Source organism: Mangifera indica, chromosome 16 (assembly GCF_011075055.1).
Source record: "Mangifera indica cultivar Alphonso chromosome 16, CATAS_Mindica_2.1, whole genome shotgun sequence".
NCBI lineage: Eukaryota > Viridiplantae > Streptophyta > Magnoliopsida > Sapindales > Anacardiaceae > Mangifera > Mangifera indica.
The window spans coordinates 9542840-9564384 of record NC_058152.1 but is presented as its reverse complement, the minus strand read 5'-3'; the positions used below and the strand labels follow the sequence as shown (position 1 = coordinate 9564384).

General features: G+C 30.4%; 1 protein-coding gene across 3 annotated transcripts; it reads left to right on the top strand.

The window, feature by feature from the left end:
* The first annotated feature begins 16329 nt into the window (after positions 1-16329).
* Positions 16330-21302, top strand: LOC123198565 (uncharacterized WD repeat-containing protein C3H5.08c-like). Of its 3 annotated transcripts, none has more exons than XM_044613263.1 (9): positions 16333-17087; positions 17243-17613; positions 17882-18941; positions 19030-19120; positions 19212-19369; positions 19457-19508; positions 19613-19692; positions 19786-19879; positions 20501-21302. In XM_044613263.1, the coding sequence occupies exons 3-9, from the start codon at positions 18018-18020 to the stop codon at positions 21052-21054; spliced, it is 1953 nt and encodes a 650-aa protein (XP_044469198.1). In that variant the 5' UTR covers positions 16333-17087; positions 17243-17613; positions 17882-18017; the 3' UTR covers positions 21055-21302. The 3 variants fall into 3 exon arrangements, with proteins under 3 accessions (XP_044469201.1, XP_044469198.1, XP_044469200.1); XM_044613265.1 differs by having other exon boundaries at positions 16333-17361; positions 17517-17613; XM_044613266.1 differs by having other exon boundaries at positions 16330-17613; positions 19795-19879.
* The last annotated feature ends 243 nt before the right edge of the window (positions 21303-21545 follow it).

Here is a 21545-nt window from a genome sequence, read left to right as displayed (position 1 = left end):
TTGCTTTTCTCCAGCAACCAAAATCATTTTTGTTCTGTCAGTAGTCTCTCACTCTTGATTCAACTTCATCTGGCAACCAATTCTTCGTTCCTTCTTCGTCTAGATGTGTTCAAACAAAATCGTCTTCCTTCGTTAGGTCCATCAGTGGCCTTGATTCGCTTTATTCATCTTTCAATTTCTGTTCAAAATTGGAACCAAAGATAAAGAGTTTGACACATTCGAACGAAGACCAAATGTCCATATGCGTTCGATTGAAAGAAGGAAGACGAATTGGCGTTCAAAACCGAAGGGTTTCTATGTTTAGCCTTCGTCGTTCGGTCATCAATTCAGGTGAGAGAGCACCAATGGAATGAAATCGATTCTGGTCATCGGAGAAAAGCAAGGAAGAAAAATATAGAGAGAAAAATTGTTAGTTTTTAAAATTAAGGGGTGAAATGAAATAAGATATTATTTTTTTAATATTATTAATTAAATAACAATTATACCCTTAAATTTAACAAATTTTTTAAACTTAATAATTGATAAATAAGTACTAAACTTAACAGGTAAAAGTTTGAAAATAGGCTAGACTTTGGATAGGAGTAAGTCTTTTGGCCCTTAAATAATCCTCAACTTGCTAGGTGTCCCTTCAAATGACAAACATGGAATGGTCGTTCTTAACCCTTAGGACAGGTTTTCTCTCGTCACTGTACCAACAAATCTAATTCAACTGATTGATCAGCCTATCGAAATCCTTAATTCACATAAAGATCAATTGTTGTCTCTTATCCTAATCTCTTAAATGGAAGTGGGTCTGATCATTGAATAATCCAATTTCGTAACACTAAGTTCATCATCTCTACGTATAAATACCAATTTCAATATCTTGCCTTCAAATTGTCATACATACATACGTACTTGAAATCGTAGTTTGGCCACTGGATTACCATATCTCAATATCAACCCAATTCAACATGGCATGGATCATTCACATTGTCATGATTTAAAACAAAAGGCCGGCTTACTTGACCTCCGAAGACAAGCTAGGTCTTCAAGCTTCTCCCTTGCAAATACTTGACTCTGGATCAACAAATAATGGCCCTCACAAATTCTCATCTCTTAAAACTGAAAGTGTATAAAAATAACCAACACTTTCTTCAGAAAGATGGGGTTCTTTTATATGGATTTTCAAAATAATTGCTTAAAACGAGCATTCTATTTGTAAGAACAAGCATTCCATACAATTATCCCCCATAACTTGTGTGTCTTTCTCTCAAAATTACAATTCTATAATAAATTCTCTTAACTGTCTTAAAGGAAAAGATGCATTACAATGACAAATTTGGAGATACAATATAGATGAGTCAAAATCGAATAAAAAGAAAAATATAAAACATCAATTAAAATATAATGAAATTAAAAAAGGTTCAGTGTAAAATTTTATGAATTATTTTAATATTTTAAAAATATTAAACTACTAATTTTTCAAACCTAAAAATGAACTAAATACTCATTTTTTTAATACCAAAGGGGAGTAATTCATACTTTTAAAACTTAATAAAGGTCAAGTGACCCTCCTTAACCCCTCCTTGGCTCCGCCTCTGACACAATAATATTTATAGAACGAGCTTTCCATCAATATAGTTATTTTTAAATCCCTGGAAGATCATTCATCCTATGAATGATACTTTGACTTTGACTATGGAACAAGTGTTACTCTCTTTTAAATGACCTTTCAACCCAATAATGCAATACCTGGATTTATTTTCTTAAATTACATTAAACATATGCAAAATGTATCTATAGGTTTTACACTTTTGGTTGAGTCTAGGATGTCGACTTAAATGCACCACTTCGCCTTCAAACCTCAGAGGTCTAACACTCATCTCTATTAAAATTTTTAACATGCCAATGTTCTTGTGATTAAAAGCGTTGTTGCATAGACAAGTTATCAACTAGAGATTTTGCCAACCGATACCTAATGATTAAATAATATTTCATTACACTAATAATAAGGACAAACATGTGTATAAATGTTAATTTTTTATCTTATAATTTGATAATATTAAATTATAGATAAAGTAAAATCTAATTACTTATTTTCGTTTTTATTCATATTTATACACATTATTAAAATATATAGAATTACTCAAATCAATTTAAACTATTATTGTCCTCTAGTTATTGGGTTAAACAATTATTGCGAAGGTTAGTAATTGAAGTTTTTAACTATTATCATCAATAATTAGTCTATTAAATATTTAGCTTTTACTCTTTTGTTTTACAAAATGAGTAAATCAATGTTCAAAATTTATAGGTATAGGTTTTGATTCACACGTTAAAAATTTAAGACATTTTTGTCTAAAAAAATATATTAATATAGAATTGGCAAATATGTGCTTGAGGCTAGGGCTGGACCCGAGCTTGAGAAACGAGCCAGACTTAGCCGAGCTCAAGCTACTCATCAGATTTTTTAATTAAAATTTTTGATACAAAACAACATCATTTTGACCAATATATATTTAAAAAACGATATCGTTTTGATAACAAAAAATGAGTCGAATCGAGCCGAGCCGAATTCGAGCCCGAAATGAATCAGCCTTAGCCGAGCTTGAGCTCAAACTCGAGCCACCCATATATGAACCGAGCCGAGCTCGAGCTCGGCTCAGCTCGAATCCAGCCCTACTTGAGGCTAAAACCATGGGCTGCCATATGAATGTTATGAATAGGAGACTTAGATTTTAATTAAACTACCCAATAGACAAAAAAGAATCTTTAAAGAGCAATGATATATTCATAGCACATAGTTTTAAATACTTAATTAGATATTATCATTATATAATTTGATTTTAATTTAAAATTATTTAATTATATAATAATATATCATCTAATTAGTTAATTAAATATTTAAAAATTAAATACTATTAATTTTATTATTCTTTAAAAGACTAGGGGAAAGTTTGACAAGAGAGAACCTACTTTTTTTTGTTTTTTTTGGGCATCGTATGTGATTTAATTAGAAAAAGCAAAAGAAGGGTTTAGAGTAAGACAAAAAGACAAGGGCCGCAAATAATGAAATGGGTTTGCTTTATTCATCATATTATATTGTTAACCCTTCTTTATCAATTAAAATTTCTTTGGTTTTGTACCAAGGAATAACAAGGGATTGAATCACAATCCCAAACTTAAGTTTGACCGATACCAATCCCTATAAAATCACATAAATTAAGCTACAAAAGATTGGCCCTAGAGTAAAAAGCGCATACAAAAGGGAAAGAGACACTATTTATGAGCTTAGTTACAAAATTAATCATATTTTATATAATGGGTTTGTTTTGTTTTTGAGATCTTGGAAAGCTAAAGGGTTGGGGATTGGTTTCAACATGCTTATTAAAAGTAGAGAGAAATGGGTTCCCTAAATCACTCTAAAGCCCCTTGTAGCACCACTATTAACTTAATTGGTTTGTAGTGGAATTGTGCTATTATTCCATGGGGTAGGCTATTGGGTGAGAATGGGCACATCTCACATGAGCTTTAATTTGTTTTTTCAGTTTGATGTATTGAAATTGAAAAAAAAACAAAAAAAAAGGCAAATGGGCAATGGATTTGGCTGTGGGGACTCCTACATTTACATTTCTACATCATCTTCATCAACATCATTGATCTGATTTGATGAAATGAATGATTAAAAATAAGAAAAATCAAGTTGAAGTTGATGGAATTGACTAGGGTGAGGAGCTACTCCAATGGTTAAAGAGAATTTAAACATGATGATTGTTATGGCCTTTGTGGCTTTGTTGCATTTTTGTTGTTTTGCTTTTGTTCTTCTTCATTCTAGTGTCTAATTCAACACATAGAAAATCCACTAGTTTTGTCCATAAATAATTCATATTATCCACTAATTAGAGATGGTAATGGAGTGAGCTGATGTTGTGAGCGGGCCAGAGCATCAAAGGTTGGGGTTGAAGACAAAAAGGTGGCTTTTACTTCTTCATCATTTTAAATTTTGGTTCTCATTCTAAATTTTATTTCACAAAATTATTGAAGTGGCATGGGATAGGGAATCCTACTCTTATAATAAGTGTTTTTCCCATTTTCACCCTATCTCAAATTAATTTAAGTGAATTGTGAATGGACATATTATAAAATTAATGAATATTATTTAAAATAACCAATTATAAAACATAACCAACAATCATAATTTTATATCAATGTAACCAATTAATTTGATAAAAATACAATTTTATCCTCATATGTAATATTCCAACAAAACCCTAAACCTAATCTCAATTCTATAAAAAAAAAAAAAACCCCAATTCAAACTCCACCTCTATCAATCTCTAACTTTTATTTATAATATCTCACTTTCTAAATACGTGCAATTAAACAGAAAAGAACATTATTTTTGGGTATTAAGATCTATCTTAACTTGAAATTCAAGAATCTATTTTTAGAATTATTATATATTGTTATTAGGTTAATTAATTGTTACCATACATATTGGCAATATGTACTATGAGCCAATTGGATTTTGTTAGTAGACATATGTTACCTAGTTAGTACAACATACATCAATTGTAAAATCTCGGTTATGAAATTGAGCAAACGTATACATGAATAAATATTGAGTAATATTATATATATATATATATATATATATATATATATATATATATATATATATATATATATATATATATATATATAATTTAGATATACAGATGATGTATTATTATATGATTTAGTATTATTTTATTTTTAATTTAAAATTATTTAATTATATAATAATATATCATTTATATATTTAAATTATGTATTAAAAATATATATACACAGAGTTTTTTTTGATAAATATTTATGGGTACATATGTTACTATTATCAATCAATGTGAAAATGTGCATAGTCAAATTGTAATATCAAAAGGGAAGAAAGTGGATGTAGATGGCCCATGTTCTTTAAGTATTATTTCTTTAGAAAGAGTCAAAGTGGAATTAGGTGCTTTGTGTGAAATGACTGGTTGTCTAATCTTGGAATTAAGTTACAAAAGGAAGAAACAATCCCACCATTCTTTTTTCCTTCACCTTTAAATTCCAATCCCCCCATTTATTCTCCTATGCTTTTATTTCAAGATAATCAACATTAACATTAACATAATCCACTTTCATTATCTAATTAACAACTTGATTACATCACTTTGTTAGACTAATTTATGGTTTGGAATAACATCATTATGTCTTTTGAATTACTTCTCCTTTTGGCTTTGAATTTAGAATTTTTTCAAAAAATTATTACAAATTTACAATGACTCATATGAAATGAAATATTATCTATTTCTTATTGGTGGGATAACATACAAAACAGCAAAAATAAAAAATAAAAAAAATTATTGAATCTAAATTCAGGAGACCTTTAAAGATGGTCTAAAAGAAAAATTATGAGTTTAAGTTTAAAATAAATAATATAATATGATATGGGAGCGTATTATTAATTATAAATAGTATTAAAGTCAAATTTATTTCACGATGCAAGTTGGTATATAGAGAGTCTAATAGTTTGGGTTTAATTCACAAATAAAATTACAAAAAAAAAAAAAACCCAAGTGGAAGATTTTTGAGGCATTTTCAAAAAACCTTGAAGGAAAATTATATCCGATACACCCAAAATGAACAATATCATAATATGTGAAATAAGTTCGTTACATTAACACTATTAGGTCACTGAAGAATCAAATTCTCGTTCACATTAATATTTAAATTTTTATAAGACCCTAAGCTTTTCATGTAAAGAATGAATAAGGAAAAAGGTTTTACAAAATTCAATGGATTTTAATGTAAATTATTTGTATAAAGAGTTTAGTGAACATTACAGTTTGAAAATCCTATGCTTTGCAATGTGGGGTTTCTAGTATGGACCTGGGTCTGGGCCGGGCTTATCTTTCTTTTTTTCATTTAGGCCCTGGGGGCTAAGCAAAATTTGAAACCAGAATATACCAATGGAAGCCCACTGGGCTCTTGGAGTGCTTGATAGTTTTGTAGTCTTCCTTGACCACTCCATAAATTGTTGGGCTTTCTTAGTGTTGAGGTTTATGTCTTATTATAGAGTTAATGTTTATTAAAGTTAGTAGCATATAACTTCACTCATCCTTATGTTACATTCTTAATAGTAGAATGTATTTAAGTTTTCATTTGAGAGGTCATTGGGTTGAACAAATTCGAAAATACATACACCATTATACTGTGAATTCTAATCACCTAAAAGACTTAACATTCCACAAATGACGTTCTAATGGTTTTAAACTACAAATTCAACTAGCAATGGTGGGTGGTTGGTTTTAATATTCCGCAATTTTTTTTTTAAAATTATATTATGTGCAAATTTGTTTTTGCATGTAGGTATAGATACTTAATTTATGTCTAACATGTTATTGAGGCAAAAAATTTTCACAAACAAAAGGTACATCAAAGTAGAGATATCAAGAGAGGTTTTTAAGGTGGTTCAGTTCGCTACTCAAATTCTATGTTCAAGTCATATTATTGATATATATGATTTAGTAGCATAACAATACATATGTTAGAATAGTTGAGTGTGTCGGTGTGTATCCATTTTATCTTTGTGTAATTTTTAACTTATAGGATAAGATACAATATTAAATGTAATTACTTGATTAAACGTATTAAATTCCTAGTACAATATTGAAACTAGACATTTCATTCATTTTTTTTTTTTTGTGGAAAGTAGATAATCTTTCTTTAGTAAGAAATGATTGCTATCTCATAAATATACTAGATGAAATGAGAATGTAATATTGTAAATATAGTAATATGAGTTTAACACGTTAGGAATATCGCAGGACTGGTTGAATCTACCAAGTCTCACTCCTCCCATTATGTTTAGATGAAACGTCTTTTACTTGCACTCTATATTGTCTTACATGTGAATAACGTGGGTAGTTGTTGCATGCAATTCATATAGTTGGGTATTTTTCTAATGTCACTTCCATGAATTTGACGGTTGCATAATACAACTATAATTGACCCTTTTTCTTTTTTTTGTGGGTTTTCAAACTTTGGGCATATTGTATCTGTTTTTAAAACAAATGAACCCTATACGGTAATACCCCTTGTTATTGCACATTGGGGCATAAATATATTGATTTTGAAATTCATGTCCTTCATGAAAGTAAATAATTAGGTAGAAACTGGATTTAGATGTAACCTTTTTTCAACATACAAACATACATACATGCATATGCATATACATATATATATATTAAAGCCTTTATTAAACATAATCTTGTTTGTTTTCAATTTAAGACACCCAAATATTTAAATGCAAAGGGTCTAGTCACATTCTTTTACCGCACAAATCAGCCCTTTTGTATACCATATGTTAATTAATATTCTCCCATAATACAAATTAAATTTAAAAAAAAAAAAACAAAATTCAATTGAAAAGCACCAGACAATTTCATTCTCTGACATTTGAGGTGATCTTTTGGGAAGATTTGTTAGGTACTTATAAGCCCAATCTTTTGCACTTTATTGAATCAATCTCTTGCACTTTATTGAATCAATCTCTAACCAATCCAGATTTTCTAAATCGTACTATGAAAAAAAAAAAAAAAAAGCACACCACATTCTGTTCATGATATGACTATTAGTGCAAGCTAATTGCTAGGTCAATTTTTGCCCATCAATTTTGCTTTCCTATTTCCACTAAATAATGGAAGACTTATATTACCCATTTCTTCAAGACAATAAGCACAAGCAAGAAAGGGATATTGTCACTTTTGTCCTTAAGGTTTTAAGGTATGTCACCTTGCCCCCAATCCTTGCCATATCAGTTTATAATAGTTTTAATGAAAATTTTTATTGAATGGGCAAACCCATCGCTCAAGCTCAAAATTTTTTTTTAGGTCTAAACTTGAACAAATCAAATCTTACTTAGTAAGCCCGATTAATAGTCCTAACTACTCTCTCGACAATATTAATGATGCCATGCATTTAGAAGGATTAAAGGGTTCGTATCACATAGTATTGGGACAAAGCATTAAAGTCCATATATTTCAGGGATTAAAATGTAAGAATGAGGCACAAAAGCACTTTCCCATGCACAAGCACTTTGGAGTCAACCAACCACCATTTTACATGGAAAGCATTTCATGGACAATTTAAAGGTCATCTTAAAATAGATAATGCTATCGACCTAATTCTCAAGTAGTATCAATTTATATTATTCTATGGTTTATTAAATATATCTCTTATGAACATAACATGCTCAAATTATAAATTTTCTATATAAAAAAGTGATTGGTCCATCCATTTAATTAGTATGAATTATTATATAAAATTTCAAAATAATTTCGAGATATTTTTTTATATTTAAGATTTCTTCTATATGCACAAACCCTTTATATATATATTAAAAAAATCACATATATTCAATTTTAAGTATCTAATTAGATACTCAAATAATATATTATCGTATGATTTGATAATTCTAAAGTAAATATAAAAAAAATCCAATCATATAATAATACATCATTCGAATATCGATTTAAATACTTAAAATTGAGTACATATAACATTAATAAATGTTTTTGTGTAAAATCAATACTATATATACCCACTTTAAACACATAAATAAATATATATTTATGTATCATCAAATGAATATGTATTACTTTATTTTTAATTTAAAACTATCTAATCATATAATGACACATATTAAATATGTATCAATTTGTATATTCTAGAATACTAATGTTTTAAAATAAGGATCGACTGTCGATTTTAAAATAATATGACTCAAAGTTAACAATTAGTCTATAACCTATGATTTATAAATTAAAAATTCTATAACGTTTGAAATTGATCATATATGTAACCAACTTGGAAGTAAATGTACACTAAACAAGAAGCATAAGCTACTTCAGTGTAAGTTCAATTAAAATATGGCCAAATGTGTTCCCACGTAGGGTTTGATGAAATGACAAGTTCCCACTTTGAAATTAAAAAAATTTAATTTCTCCCACGTTTGTTAAAATAAATTGTCAATTTTAACGGTGAAAGTGTATTTATATTATTCTATTCAAACATTATAATGTACAATATAAATGGGGGTGTAAATATTATTTTTCAAAACTTACTAGGAGCAAATGAACATTTTCTCTATCTTATGTCATTATATTTATCTCATACATTTTAAAATATGTTTTACAGTTCTAATAATTTCTATATGACAATATATCTTTAATTTATTGCATTATATTCATTTGTTGGGCTGTAATTATAATTTTTTAAACTCTTGAGAGGCATACAAAATTAAAAAAAATCCCTTAAACTTTTTAAAATTAAAAAAAACCCCAAAATTTTTCATTATCATCCCAAATTTTTTTAAAAAATCACAATTTATCCTAAGTATATTATTATATATCATTGATATATTTATCTATACTTATATGAATAATTTTTTATTTTTGATCGAAATTAATATAAAATAGAGTAATATAAATTATTTAATAAAATTTTGAGGGTACAATGTTATTTTGTTAGAGGATTTTTTTACATTTCAATATTTTTATAAAAAAGTTAACTGAAATTTCAACACATTTAATAGAAATTAATTATTTCAAACTTAAAGAGTATGAACAAATATTTCATTAAACCTTGTGTGGAACATAGTTATTTGGCCTTGAAATATTGCAAGCCTACAAGAAAAAAATGGCCTAGGTAGTGAGTATAGTGTAGGCTTGATCAGCTTTAAATCTTGAAATGGTCATCTCAGTCACAATCTTTACTTTTCATATACAATTCTTCAATTTTTGATTTATTGTTAAAGTCCAAAAAGTTGCAGCCCACATGAGGATTTGTACATTCCAAGATAATTAGGTGTTTCTTTTGTCTTAATATCTTATATTTAAATAATTTAAACATGGATTTCGTGGCCTCATTTTGTATTTTTTTTTCATTGCATCATGTTGACTTTAATTAAGACATGTTTTGACTGTAGATTTATGAGGAAGAACATTTTAATTGAAATCAATTTAGCATTTTTGTGTTACAAATTTTATTTGTAAATTTTAATATAAAGTCTTATAGAGTGTGATAGGTAATAAAATAGACAAGATTAGTTAATTGATCAATTTTATTATAATTTTTTAAAAATACTTAATTGGGTACAAAAATCTAAACATAAATCCCAATTGGGTTATGGTTAATTATTTTTTAATAAAATTATATGTACAAATATTTCTTGTTAATTTATTTTATCAGTAATATTACATATATAAATAAATTATACAAAATTATTCATACAATTTGATGTGATAGTATCTGATTGGGTATTTTTGAAGTAAAAAAAAAAACCTAAACAATCATATCATTCAATTACAAGTTGTTACCTCAGTTTGTATGAATAAATTTATATAATTTGTTTAATTGTATACATATTTTGATTAAAATGCTAAATCAAACTTTTGAAAATACAAACTAGGTCAACATTCCATTAAATACGAGTAATATTATTATGTATATATATTTTTGGTATAAAAATATATACATATATAGATATATTATCATATGATTGAATAAATAAGATTAAACTATTTAATGACTTATTGGAGATTAATTTGGTAATATTTAAGCACTAATTAAAAATGTAATTGGTGAATTGACCTGGCAAATTGAGTAGACTAAATATGTGGTCACATGCCATCACTGATCTTCTCTTTAATTACTTACTTATAATTTAATAATTGAATGATCTTCATATCACCCTCTAATTATAAACTAATTAACATAATTAAATGTCTTAATTAGCTAATAATTAAATCATGCATGGGCAGTGACAAATGTATCCCACCAAGAGGCCAGCGGGGCATTGCAAAAACCCATTGAATAATATATTAAAATTATAAAATGAATATAAAAGGTGGTTGTCAATGGACCACGCACAAGGGTTGAAAAGAGATAAGAGGGTTGAAGAATGTGCATTCCAAGTCAAATTCTAAGGATAGGTTAGTCAGTCGCCAAAGAAAACAAGCATGTGAGTGGGGTCTTATTTTTATTTTATTCAATAAAATATTTTATCTACTTATTTTAAGAAGGCCAAAGTACTATTTTCCACCCAAGGTTTGTTTATGTGACGAATTCCCACCACACTAAGTTTGGAAAAGCAAAATACCTACCCATATAGTCCTTCTGTTAATAAAATCTGTTAAATATAGGGGTAAAACAATTATTTTATCTTATTATTAAAAAAATTCAGTTTTAAAATCATTTACTAGTAAGAGAAATTAATTGGTACACCCCCTAATTTTATTAAATACCTGTAAACATGTAAAATATAACAAAAACATCGTTCATCTATATATTCAATTCGATTCACTAAAAGCAAAATTTGAAGTCCCGCATTTTAGTAAGTGGACAAAATGTTTATTGTTCTCTCACTTATAGAGGTTTGTAATTCAATTAACATAATGAGCAGATTAGTGAGTGCAATTTCATTTGCTCACCAAAACAAAACAATGGAGTGACAGACAGAGCCATCAAATTGGGAGAAGGAATTTCGTCTTTATGTGCATTTGTTGCCGTCCAAAAACAAATCAAGACCAAAATTCATAAAATCCATAATAAAAAATACGATCATTAAACAAAATAAACACAACATATCAATATATAAATAAAGTTAGAAAACACGGTCCATCAATGCTTTAATTTGACAACAGTTCATTATCTATTGCAGCAATGGTGGTGTTGCCCATTACTCCCTCAAACTCTCATTTATGACATTCTATTTGTGAATGTTTCAACAACAATGGCAGATCGACATGATTGCAATCTCTCCATTTGTAATGGTTTTGACAACATTAGAATCATTTTTGTTGATGTAGATATTGACGACAACTATATCAAGGATTTGCGGTAGAGGGATTGGAAATGATTGTGATTATTGACAGGGGAAAAGGTGATGGTTGCTTATTGGTGTTGTAGCGACTATCTTGTTGGTGGTGGCTTGGAAAAGATTGTGATCGAGAAAATATTCTGTCTTTTTAGCTCATCATCAATGACCATGGATGTGACTATAAAGTAGATGATTAGATGCTAAGGAATCAGTTAGAGAAGAGAGATCGACGGGGCAAAAAGTGGTTTTTTGCTTGAAAATGTAAATAATAATAGAGAGAGAGAGAGTGATGTGGTGGAGAGGTGCATAAAACAAAGAGAAATGGGGGTGAACTGGAGGAGTTTTAAGTAAATGTATTATAATAATATATTATTTAAGTATGCATTAATTTATTATGATGATTTTGTTATTATATTAAAAAAAGGTAATTTAGTCATTCATTTTGAAATTTAAAGGAAGACACTAATAGACATGGATGATCGGTTGGTGTTTGACTTTTTCAAATTAATTGGTGGAAATTTGTCATATCATTAAACCTTGGGTGGGAAATAGTCCTTTAGCCTTTGAAGAACTGTAAATCTATATAGTTTTCAATAAATTGCAAATGCCTTATATATAGAGTGAAGAAAGTAAAAAAGATTGTCTTTAAAATTCATATATTTCCCTATATATTACCTTGATTAGGCATTCAATACATAATATACAATTTTCTTCTTTAGTAAAATCCCTATGCCATTCATTTATCATTAACAAAGATGGGTTTTAATTTTTGTAAATGAATATATTTTTTTAACTTTCTTGATTATTTTTAAATAAAATCAATTTATAGATTGTGGGTCAGCTAATGAAAAAAATTTGAGTTATCTTTTACCTTGTCTTATAAGTTGGGAAACAAATCAAAAAGACCCTTTTTGATTGACTTGAAGAGATATCAATGGAAGATTTAATTTGGATGTTCCCTTACCTACTATTCATAATCACTTGATCCTTCCAAGCTTGCATAACTTCAATGGTGAGGGAAATAAAAGAAAAATAATATAACAACTTTTAAAAAATATTAAATTATCATATTTTTTTATAATAAAAAGATTAAATATTATTTTTCATTTTTTAAAAAGATACTATCTTGGTAACTTCAAAGGTTTTTATTAAAGAATGCATGTAGAATGACTTGGGAAGAAATCAAGGAACACCTTTTTGGTTTGCATTGAGAGATATCAATAAAAGATTTTGTGGATATTCCGATACCTAATGCTTATAATCACTTGATTCTTCCAAGCTTGCATATCTTCAATGGTGAAAAAAGAAAAAGAAAAAGGGACTTTTAATAAATGAAAATAAGTCTTAGTCAAATATATCATTACCCATTTGAATTCAAAATATTCTCCCAGGAGAAAAAAAAAAAATCACCAAATTTACAGGACAATTAGATATAATAGGTAGCCAAAGGGAAGAACAAGGCTACATCCTACATACATATCTATAATATTTATATTTAATTGTTGAATAGAGAAAAGAGCAAAGACCTTTTAGCTTTAAATGAGGGCAAATCCAGAGGAGATATCCTATTAACCCTTTTCTTAATTATTGATGTGGCTTCGCAAGACTTCCCATAAAAAAAAACAGCCTTCATCTTGATTAGCCAATTACCAAACATGCCTCTATAATATATAGATGCCCATCTCCCTTCTTCTTCTCCTTCTCTCTATCTCGTTATCTCTCACTTCACATCACCATTTACAAACTTTTCAAAGCTTTATCATTGTGGGGATTTCTTCTTTCCTGGTATAAAGTCTACACAAAGAGAGATTCAGGCATTTCAGGCTGAGGTTAGTTTCTCTATAACTTGCCTTGTTTTAGATTTTGCTCATGTTTTTCCTTCCATTTTGCGTTGCTTTTTCTTGCCCATTTTGCCTTCTTTTGTAAAATGTTTTGTGATAGAAAGAAAGAAAGTATTTGATAGGGAGAAACTCATGTGAGAAAAAGAAAGCTTTATGATCAGTCTTTTGGTATATATTATTAGATATATGTAGTCATTTATTTTCCCATTCAATATAAATTCCATGATTCATTTTCTCCCAGTTTCATGGAAAATTTTCTCCATTTTAACACAGTAATTTTATACCCTTTTCATGACTGACTTATCATGCTTAATTTATAATCTAAATATATGAAAAAAAAAAAAAAAAAAAACATATTGCTTTTGGCAATGGATAGTTTTTTTGGTTCGCATTTTAGTCCTAAGAAGTTACTGGGTTTGGTAAATCCCATTTCAGAATGTCTTGAAATTGCCATTTTACTATAGGCATAGATATTCTCTTCGTTTTTTTCTCCAAGTCCCCCGGCCGGCACTAAACTTGAGATATACATTCACTAAAATCCATTAAACACACATAAATATTTATAATAAAAATACAACACAAATATTTGTATCTAATTAAATGTTTAATATAATTAAATATTTTTAAATTAATAATAAAATAAATCATATATCATCTAATTATTTAATTAAATATTCAAAATTAAAAGTAACACTTATAAGAATAACTATAAACTAATTATTTAGCTTACTAAAGTAATTTAATTATATTTCATTTTACCACCCAATTATTAAGAAAAAAACCAAAAAGAAGTGTTTATTGTATTTTTGATATGACCTTACACTTACTAATCAATTTATGATATATATATATATATATAATTTTATATACAAATAATAATATATTATTATATAATTAAATATTATTTTTTCTTGTATTTTTAACTATTTAATCTCACTTTAATGTACAAAGTGGCAATGTTAGATATCACACACCCCACTAATGCACGTGTGGATCATAATCTCTTGGACACAGAAATTTGATGCCATTGATAGATATCATTTAGCTTAGTCAATATTTATTTATGGCCAAACGACTATTTCCCACCCAAGTTTAGGTGCTTTTTCAAAGTCATACTCATAGGGTTTGAAAAACTCAAATCCCACCTATTAATTAATTGGAGTTAAAATTTTTAGTTAAATATAGGTGTAAAATCGTTATTTTATTAATAATATTAAAAAATATAAAATTTATTACATTTTTCTCTCCTAAGTTTTAAAAATTAATATTTTACCCTCCAAAAGTTTTTAAACTTTGAAAAATCACATTCCCAGCCCCCCCCCCCCAAAACCTTTGAATTTTTTTCTTCCTCTCTGTCTACTTTCTTTGACGATCTAGAAAGGACGACGATGAAGTTTTTTCGTCGACGAAGAGATCTGAATCTCTTTGTCGATAAAGAATGCAAAGATCTGGATCTCTTCGCTTAGATCTCACCAATCTCTTCGTCTTTGATGAAGAGATCCATTCCAAATTTGTCTACGTGTGTCGGACAACGGTTTAAGGTGGAGAGTGGAAGTCATTGGCGCTGGAGATGGCAACCGAAGAGATGAAGAAAAAATTTGGGGAGAAAATATGACTTTTCAAAATTAAATAATATAAAATAGGCTATGAATTATTAGTATAATTAATAAAGATAAAAGGTAAAATAATATTAAATTATATATTTTAATATAAATTTAAAAAATATTATATTTAGGTTTAATTATAACATTATAACATAAAATGTTAAAATTAAAATAAAATATTATACAAATTATTTTAATTAATAAATATGAGAATGAAAAAAAGTAATAAGAAAATTATATTGATGTAATCTCATAAATAATAAAAAATATATTTATAAAAAATATTATAAAATTTAAATATAAAATATATATTAATTTAATATGATATATAATAACATCAATCATAATTTTAATATTTTTTATATATTTTTAATATATAAATTAAATAAAAATACAAATTAAACACAAATAATGCCCATTTTTGCGGAACGGATACCATTTTCCTTTATAATATAAATGCTACGTGTATTCATTTCTTCTGGCACAAAAGGTTACGCCAACTGATGACAAACTTTTAGGGTGGACCCATGATTCTGTCAAATTCAACGGCTGAGAAATTACTTGGATGCAGAGTGGTCACCAAGCATCAATAGGTCCCCCTCTCACACTCAAGACACAGAGAGCGACACTAATTCTTGGACCCATCTCACCTTTCATATGATAAGCCATGCTCCATCTTATCATTCCCCTTCCCCCCCAATTCGTACGTCCCGTAGCTTTCTTCTTTGTCCGTACAGTATCTTTTCCATTTACCAGGGTAAATTACATGATTATCCTTCAGAATCTGTAATTAATTCATGGACACCAACGATTTTTAGAAAATATTTTATTTTATTTTTTGAGAAATTATTTATATATCAAACACTTTTGCAATAAAACATTTCAATTATTCCCTTTTGAGCTTAAAATTACTTAGAAGTCTTCGTAAAAACTAGTTATTTTAAGAAATAAAATAGAAAGTGTGGGTGAAATAAATAAAATTGTACAATTTTCCTGGGTTGATTGATGTCCTTACTCAACGGAGATCTTCAAGGATACTCTGTTTTGTGGTGGCTCACGTGGTGGCTGAGAATTCTTCTATTATCCCTTCGCATTTTCTCGAGAAAATATGTTTTTATCATCATGCATACATAAACTAACCACGTGCAAGAGAGTTGAGTTGTTGCAGTTCTGGTTAGCTTGTATGATCCAAAAAAATATATGAATTCTTACAAAAGACAAAACTCCCTTGTTTCAGTACAGATCAGTCCGGTTTCCTCTTCCATGAAACAGCTCCTTCACTGCAAAAGATTTTAAAAAAAAAATTGATGACAACAGTGGCGTTTGATTTTGGAGGTGGTGGATGGATCTTCCCTGTTACAAAATGAAAGCTCTTTCTCATCGCAGATGGCAACAAACAAAATCAAAATTGCTTTTCCTTTACTGAACAAGAGTGCAAGAAACCCGGAATTCTGTTTTCTGAAAACTTGCATAACAAATAAACACTGCGTCTTCTATTAGTCTACCTCCTCCTCCTATTACATTACTACCATATATATATATAGAGAGAGAGAGAGAGGGAGCTTTGCTTTCCCACACTTTCTAGCTTTCATTAATGGCCTAAAACCTTACTATGCAACACAGAACCCAAGGATCTTTATGCGTCTGCCTTTGTTTTGTTGTTTCACTAATTCGAAATTTATTGTCTAGCGTAGTAGCTGTTGCAATGGTGGTTGAATTTTGCTCATTTAATGTCTTTTTAGAAACTCTCAAAAGAAAGTTCTGTTCTTTACCTTTTATCTCTGCATAATATAGCTAACTTATGCATAGCTTTAATGGCTTCTTCTGTTTCCTTATTAGGGATTTCTTCTAGTTTTCAGAAATGAGATAAAACTTCCCAATATAAGTGCGGTTTTTATTTTTATTTTTTGTAGAGTAGGTTCTGGCTTCACAGGCCGCGCCGCTTGTGTTTGTTGCTCGTGCGCAGCGAAATCCAGATCTCGAGAGGGGGCTCATTTGAAGATAATGCCATTCGTGTTTTTTGTTATATAAGGTTGTGTTGCTTTTATCTTTACTTTGTCCGTCAATTTCGGTTGTGTTTGGTTAATCTGCCAAGTGCCATTCTTTGGAAGCCCCTCTCTCTCGGGTTGAATGCAGAGCACTTGAGGAGTTTTTGTGATTGATGGGTTGTTTTTAATATGCTCAAAGGTGTGAAAAATGATTTCTAAGGTGTTAAAGAAGCCACAATCTGAGGAGGGTCGGTGCTGGTTTTGGCTTTTGTTTGTTGCTTTGCATTGAAACCAAGGTAATAGTCCTAAGAACCTTGTGGCTTTGATTTAAGTGTGTAGTTTTCATTTGAATATTGTTTTGTTTCCATGATTTGAGTTATATTTTATTCATGATTGTGTCGGGATTAATCCATACGGTAAGTTTAGAACATGCTAGCTAGAGGTTGTCAACTTGTTATTGGTGTTTTAAGGGTTAGAATTTGGTTCCTAGTATTTGCCCATGTTTGTAAATTGTTTATTGTGTTGAATTGGTGGAAATTGATCTTATTATTTTATACCATACAGAGAGAAAAACTCGGTCCGTGAATTGAGGCTTTGGTGGGTTATATAAGCGAGATTTGAGCATGCTTCTTTGGTGGCAATAGAGGAAGTGTTTAGGAGAAGTGGTTTTTGATGTGGAATATTGGATCTAAGTAAAGACATGCTGAGCTCTGATGAGGGAGTTGATGATGTGTTCTTCGACTCAGCTGATTGGTTGTCGTCTGAGGAATCAGCTGTAGCGAAAGACGAATCAAGATGTTGGAGATCTGAGTTTGAGGTGTGGATGAAGGAACCACGTAGTGTCAAGGAAAGGCGCAAAATTTTTTTAAGTGAAATGGGTCTGGGTGAGTTTGCTCCTGTGAATGAGATGATTGAGATGGAAAGGATTACAGAATGCAGTGAAGCTGTTTTGAGTTCTGCTCAAGGAACTGAGGAAAATGTGGGCTGTAAAAGAGAAACAAATTGTGAAGCAAATTGTATGGTTGATGAATCGGAGGTGGATGATATGACTGAACTAAGTGTGGCTCTTGAAGGCGAAAGCATTGAACTTTGGCCGTCTGTAGGTGAGTCTCAGTTGGAAGTATCCAAGGACGCCAGTGAGAAGGTAAAGAAATGGTGGAAGCATCTTGTAAGTGTGAGGAGGAGAAGGGAAGATACAACTACTGCGGGTGTAGCAAAAGCAAATTCTGATAAACCCAAAATGAAAAAAATAAAGATGAAGCAGAACCAGAAGAAGTTCACAGAGTTCACAGCTCTTTACACGGGACAAGAGATTCAAGCTCACAATGGCTATATCTGGACAATGAAGTTCAGCGCTGATGGGCAATATCTGGCTAGTGGTGGTGAAGATGGGGTTGTGCGCATTTGGCGTGTTACATCAGAGGATGCCTCTTGCAAATCTTTCATTGATGAAGGCAATTTCGGTAGCATGGTCAGAGAAGGAAAGACCATGTTTGGTAAAAAAAAGTATAGCCATGTGCCTGTTGTTGTACCTAATAAGGTATTCCGGATAGAAAAGTCCCCACTGCAAGAATTTCATGGCCACACCAGTGCTGTTTTAGACCTAGCGTGGTCCAATTCTAATGTGAGTAGATCCCCTGCAAAATCTTCATTTGGTTTCTTCTATTGCATTTGCTGTTGATGCAAAACTAAATCGGACTTTCTATTTGCAGTATCTTCTTTCATGTTCAATGGATAAAACCGTTCGACTGTGGCAAGTGGGATGCGATAAATGTATTAACATTTTCCATCATAGCAATTATGGTAAACCTGGCTGTAACAATCTTCTATCCTCTGCTCTTTTCCAGTTTCACGGTGATGGACAATTCTAATCATCTTCTATTTCTGGAAACAGTAACATGCATTCAGTTCAATCCCAATGATGATAATTACTTCATCAGTGGCTCCATAGATGGAAAAGTTCGGATTTGGGGAGTCTCTAAAGAGCGAGTTGTTAATTGGACTTATGTGAGGGATGTAATATCTGCAATATGTTACCGGCCAAATGGAAAGGTATGCTTGTGGTTACCTTGCTTTAGAGCATTCCACTGTTAAATAACTTCACTATGATAATTAACTTTCAATGTCTTCTGGGAGCAGGGCTTTGTTGTTGGTACAGTTACAGGCACTTGCCGCTTCTATGAAGCATCAGGTAAATCTTGTTTGGAATTTAAGAATGTATTATTAGTTCATTCAGAGGATCTAAGTTGTTATGTTATTGGGACAAATCCTGAATAGCTTTTTGTGATGGTACAGGCAATGATCTTGAGTTGGAAGCAGAAATACATTTTCCAGATGGAAAGAAATCCTCCGGCAACAAGATTACTGGGATTCAGGTATTTGCCCTCGAAGCTTTACCTAGCTACAATCAACTTAGCCTTAACCATGATCTCTTTGTTGTTAACATCTTGTCTCATCTCATTTTGCAGTTTTCGAAGGAAGAATCTCACAAAATTATGATAACTTCCGAAGACTCCAAACTTCGTATCTTAGATGGGTTTGAAGTCATTCATAAATTTAAAGGTAAAGATTCAATAGATAAAACATTGAAATGCTTTTACTTTGAATAACATTTCCATTATGCCATATTATCGTTATTTTAACATTTCCATTGGGGTTCTAGATCTTCTTACCTTATGCATGAACCTTATGCTACCAAATAAGAAAGCTTTTGACATCACTGAGAGAAGATTTGGACTTTCCCCTCTGAGATACCCTTTTTTAACTGATGAAATCCCAAAGACAAGTCAAACTGTAGTTCTTGATAATATTAATATTAACCCAATTCACAGATACATTGCATGTAAAACTTTTGCAATCTTAAGAACGAAAGGGAATCGGATCGGCATGACTAGATTACAAAATATATGTGTTTACGCGATTTCCCATCAGCCTCTACAGCTGGACTAAGCTTTCATGTATATACAGTCAGCTTTGGTCTTCATGGAAGGTGCAGCTGTTCTTGGTTTTCTAGTCTGCACTTTTTTAATGGCAAACACTTTACATATGCATTGCATTTAGGCTCACATCTTGAGGTTTTAATCTTATAATGATCTGTTCCATGCAGTTGAAGCTTAAATATTTTACTTTTTATTGAATCAACATGCAGCAAACTTCCTAATGGAAAATATATTTTATTTCCAGGTCTTTCGAAGTCTGGAAGTCAGATGTCAGCTTCCTTTACTACAACTGGGAAACACATAATCTCAGTTGGAGAGGACTGTCGTGTTTATGTCTGGAGCTATGACGACTTGTGTTTCCCATCCTCGAAACACACAAAATCTATTCGTTCGTGCGAACATTTCATTGCCGAAGGTGTATCTGTTGCAGTGCAGTGGTCAGGCATGGGGGCAGATCACAGGAGTCTGAGTAGTCTTCAGAGTTGCTCACAGAGATGGGATAACCTGGAGAGTTCATCTTGGAATAGAGATGCGGAACGGTTCTCCCTCGGACGTTGGTTCTCCATTGAAGGCTCGTGTAGGGCCCCTGCAACATGGCCTGAGGAGAAACTTCCGTTGTGGGAGACAGCAGAAGATCTATATTCTCAATATCAACAACACCACCACCAACAACAATGCCAGAGTAATCTCTACGATCTCGCGGCAATGTCGGAAACTTGGGGGCTTGTCATTGTAACAGCAGGATGTGATGGAATGATCAAGACCTTCCACAACTATGGATTGCCTGTGAGGCTGTAAAGGGAAGAAGAATATAAATGCGGTTGCCATGTTAAGTCCTCCATATTATTTAGAATGGTGAAATTTCCACTAGGTCAAGTCTTTTGACATGCTTTGTAATTGTTTTGTTCATGTCATAGGGCTTAAGTTTTGGTCTTGCTCTTTTTGAGGTGGACCGATTGATTTTTCATTTAGCCAGTTTCATTCTTCTTGTCAATACCACATAGAGTTATATATTACACCAAAAAATCCAATTACATTTTTCATTATCTTGAAAGATGGAGATTTATATAACTAAGTTAGAGATATGAATTATAATTATATTTTTAGCCTTTTTAATTCACTTATTTGTATTATTTGCATGATTTTAACAACTGGATTAGATTAGTCGGTTTAATCAATAAAAAAATACCAATTTTTCATTATTGAGACTTGAGCTAAAACTATATTTATCAATTTTAAACATATATATCTTAAACTAAATTTATATTTATGTTAGGAAATTTGGGTTA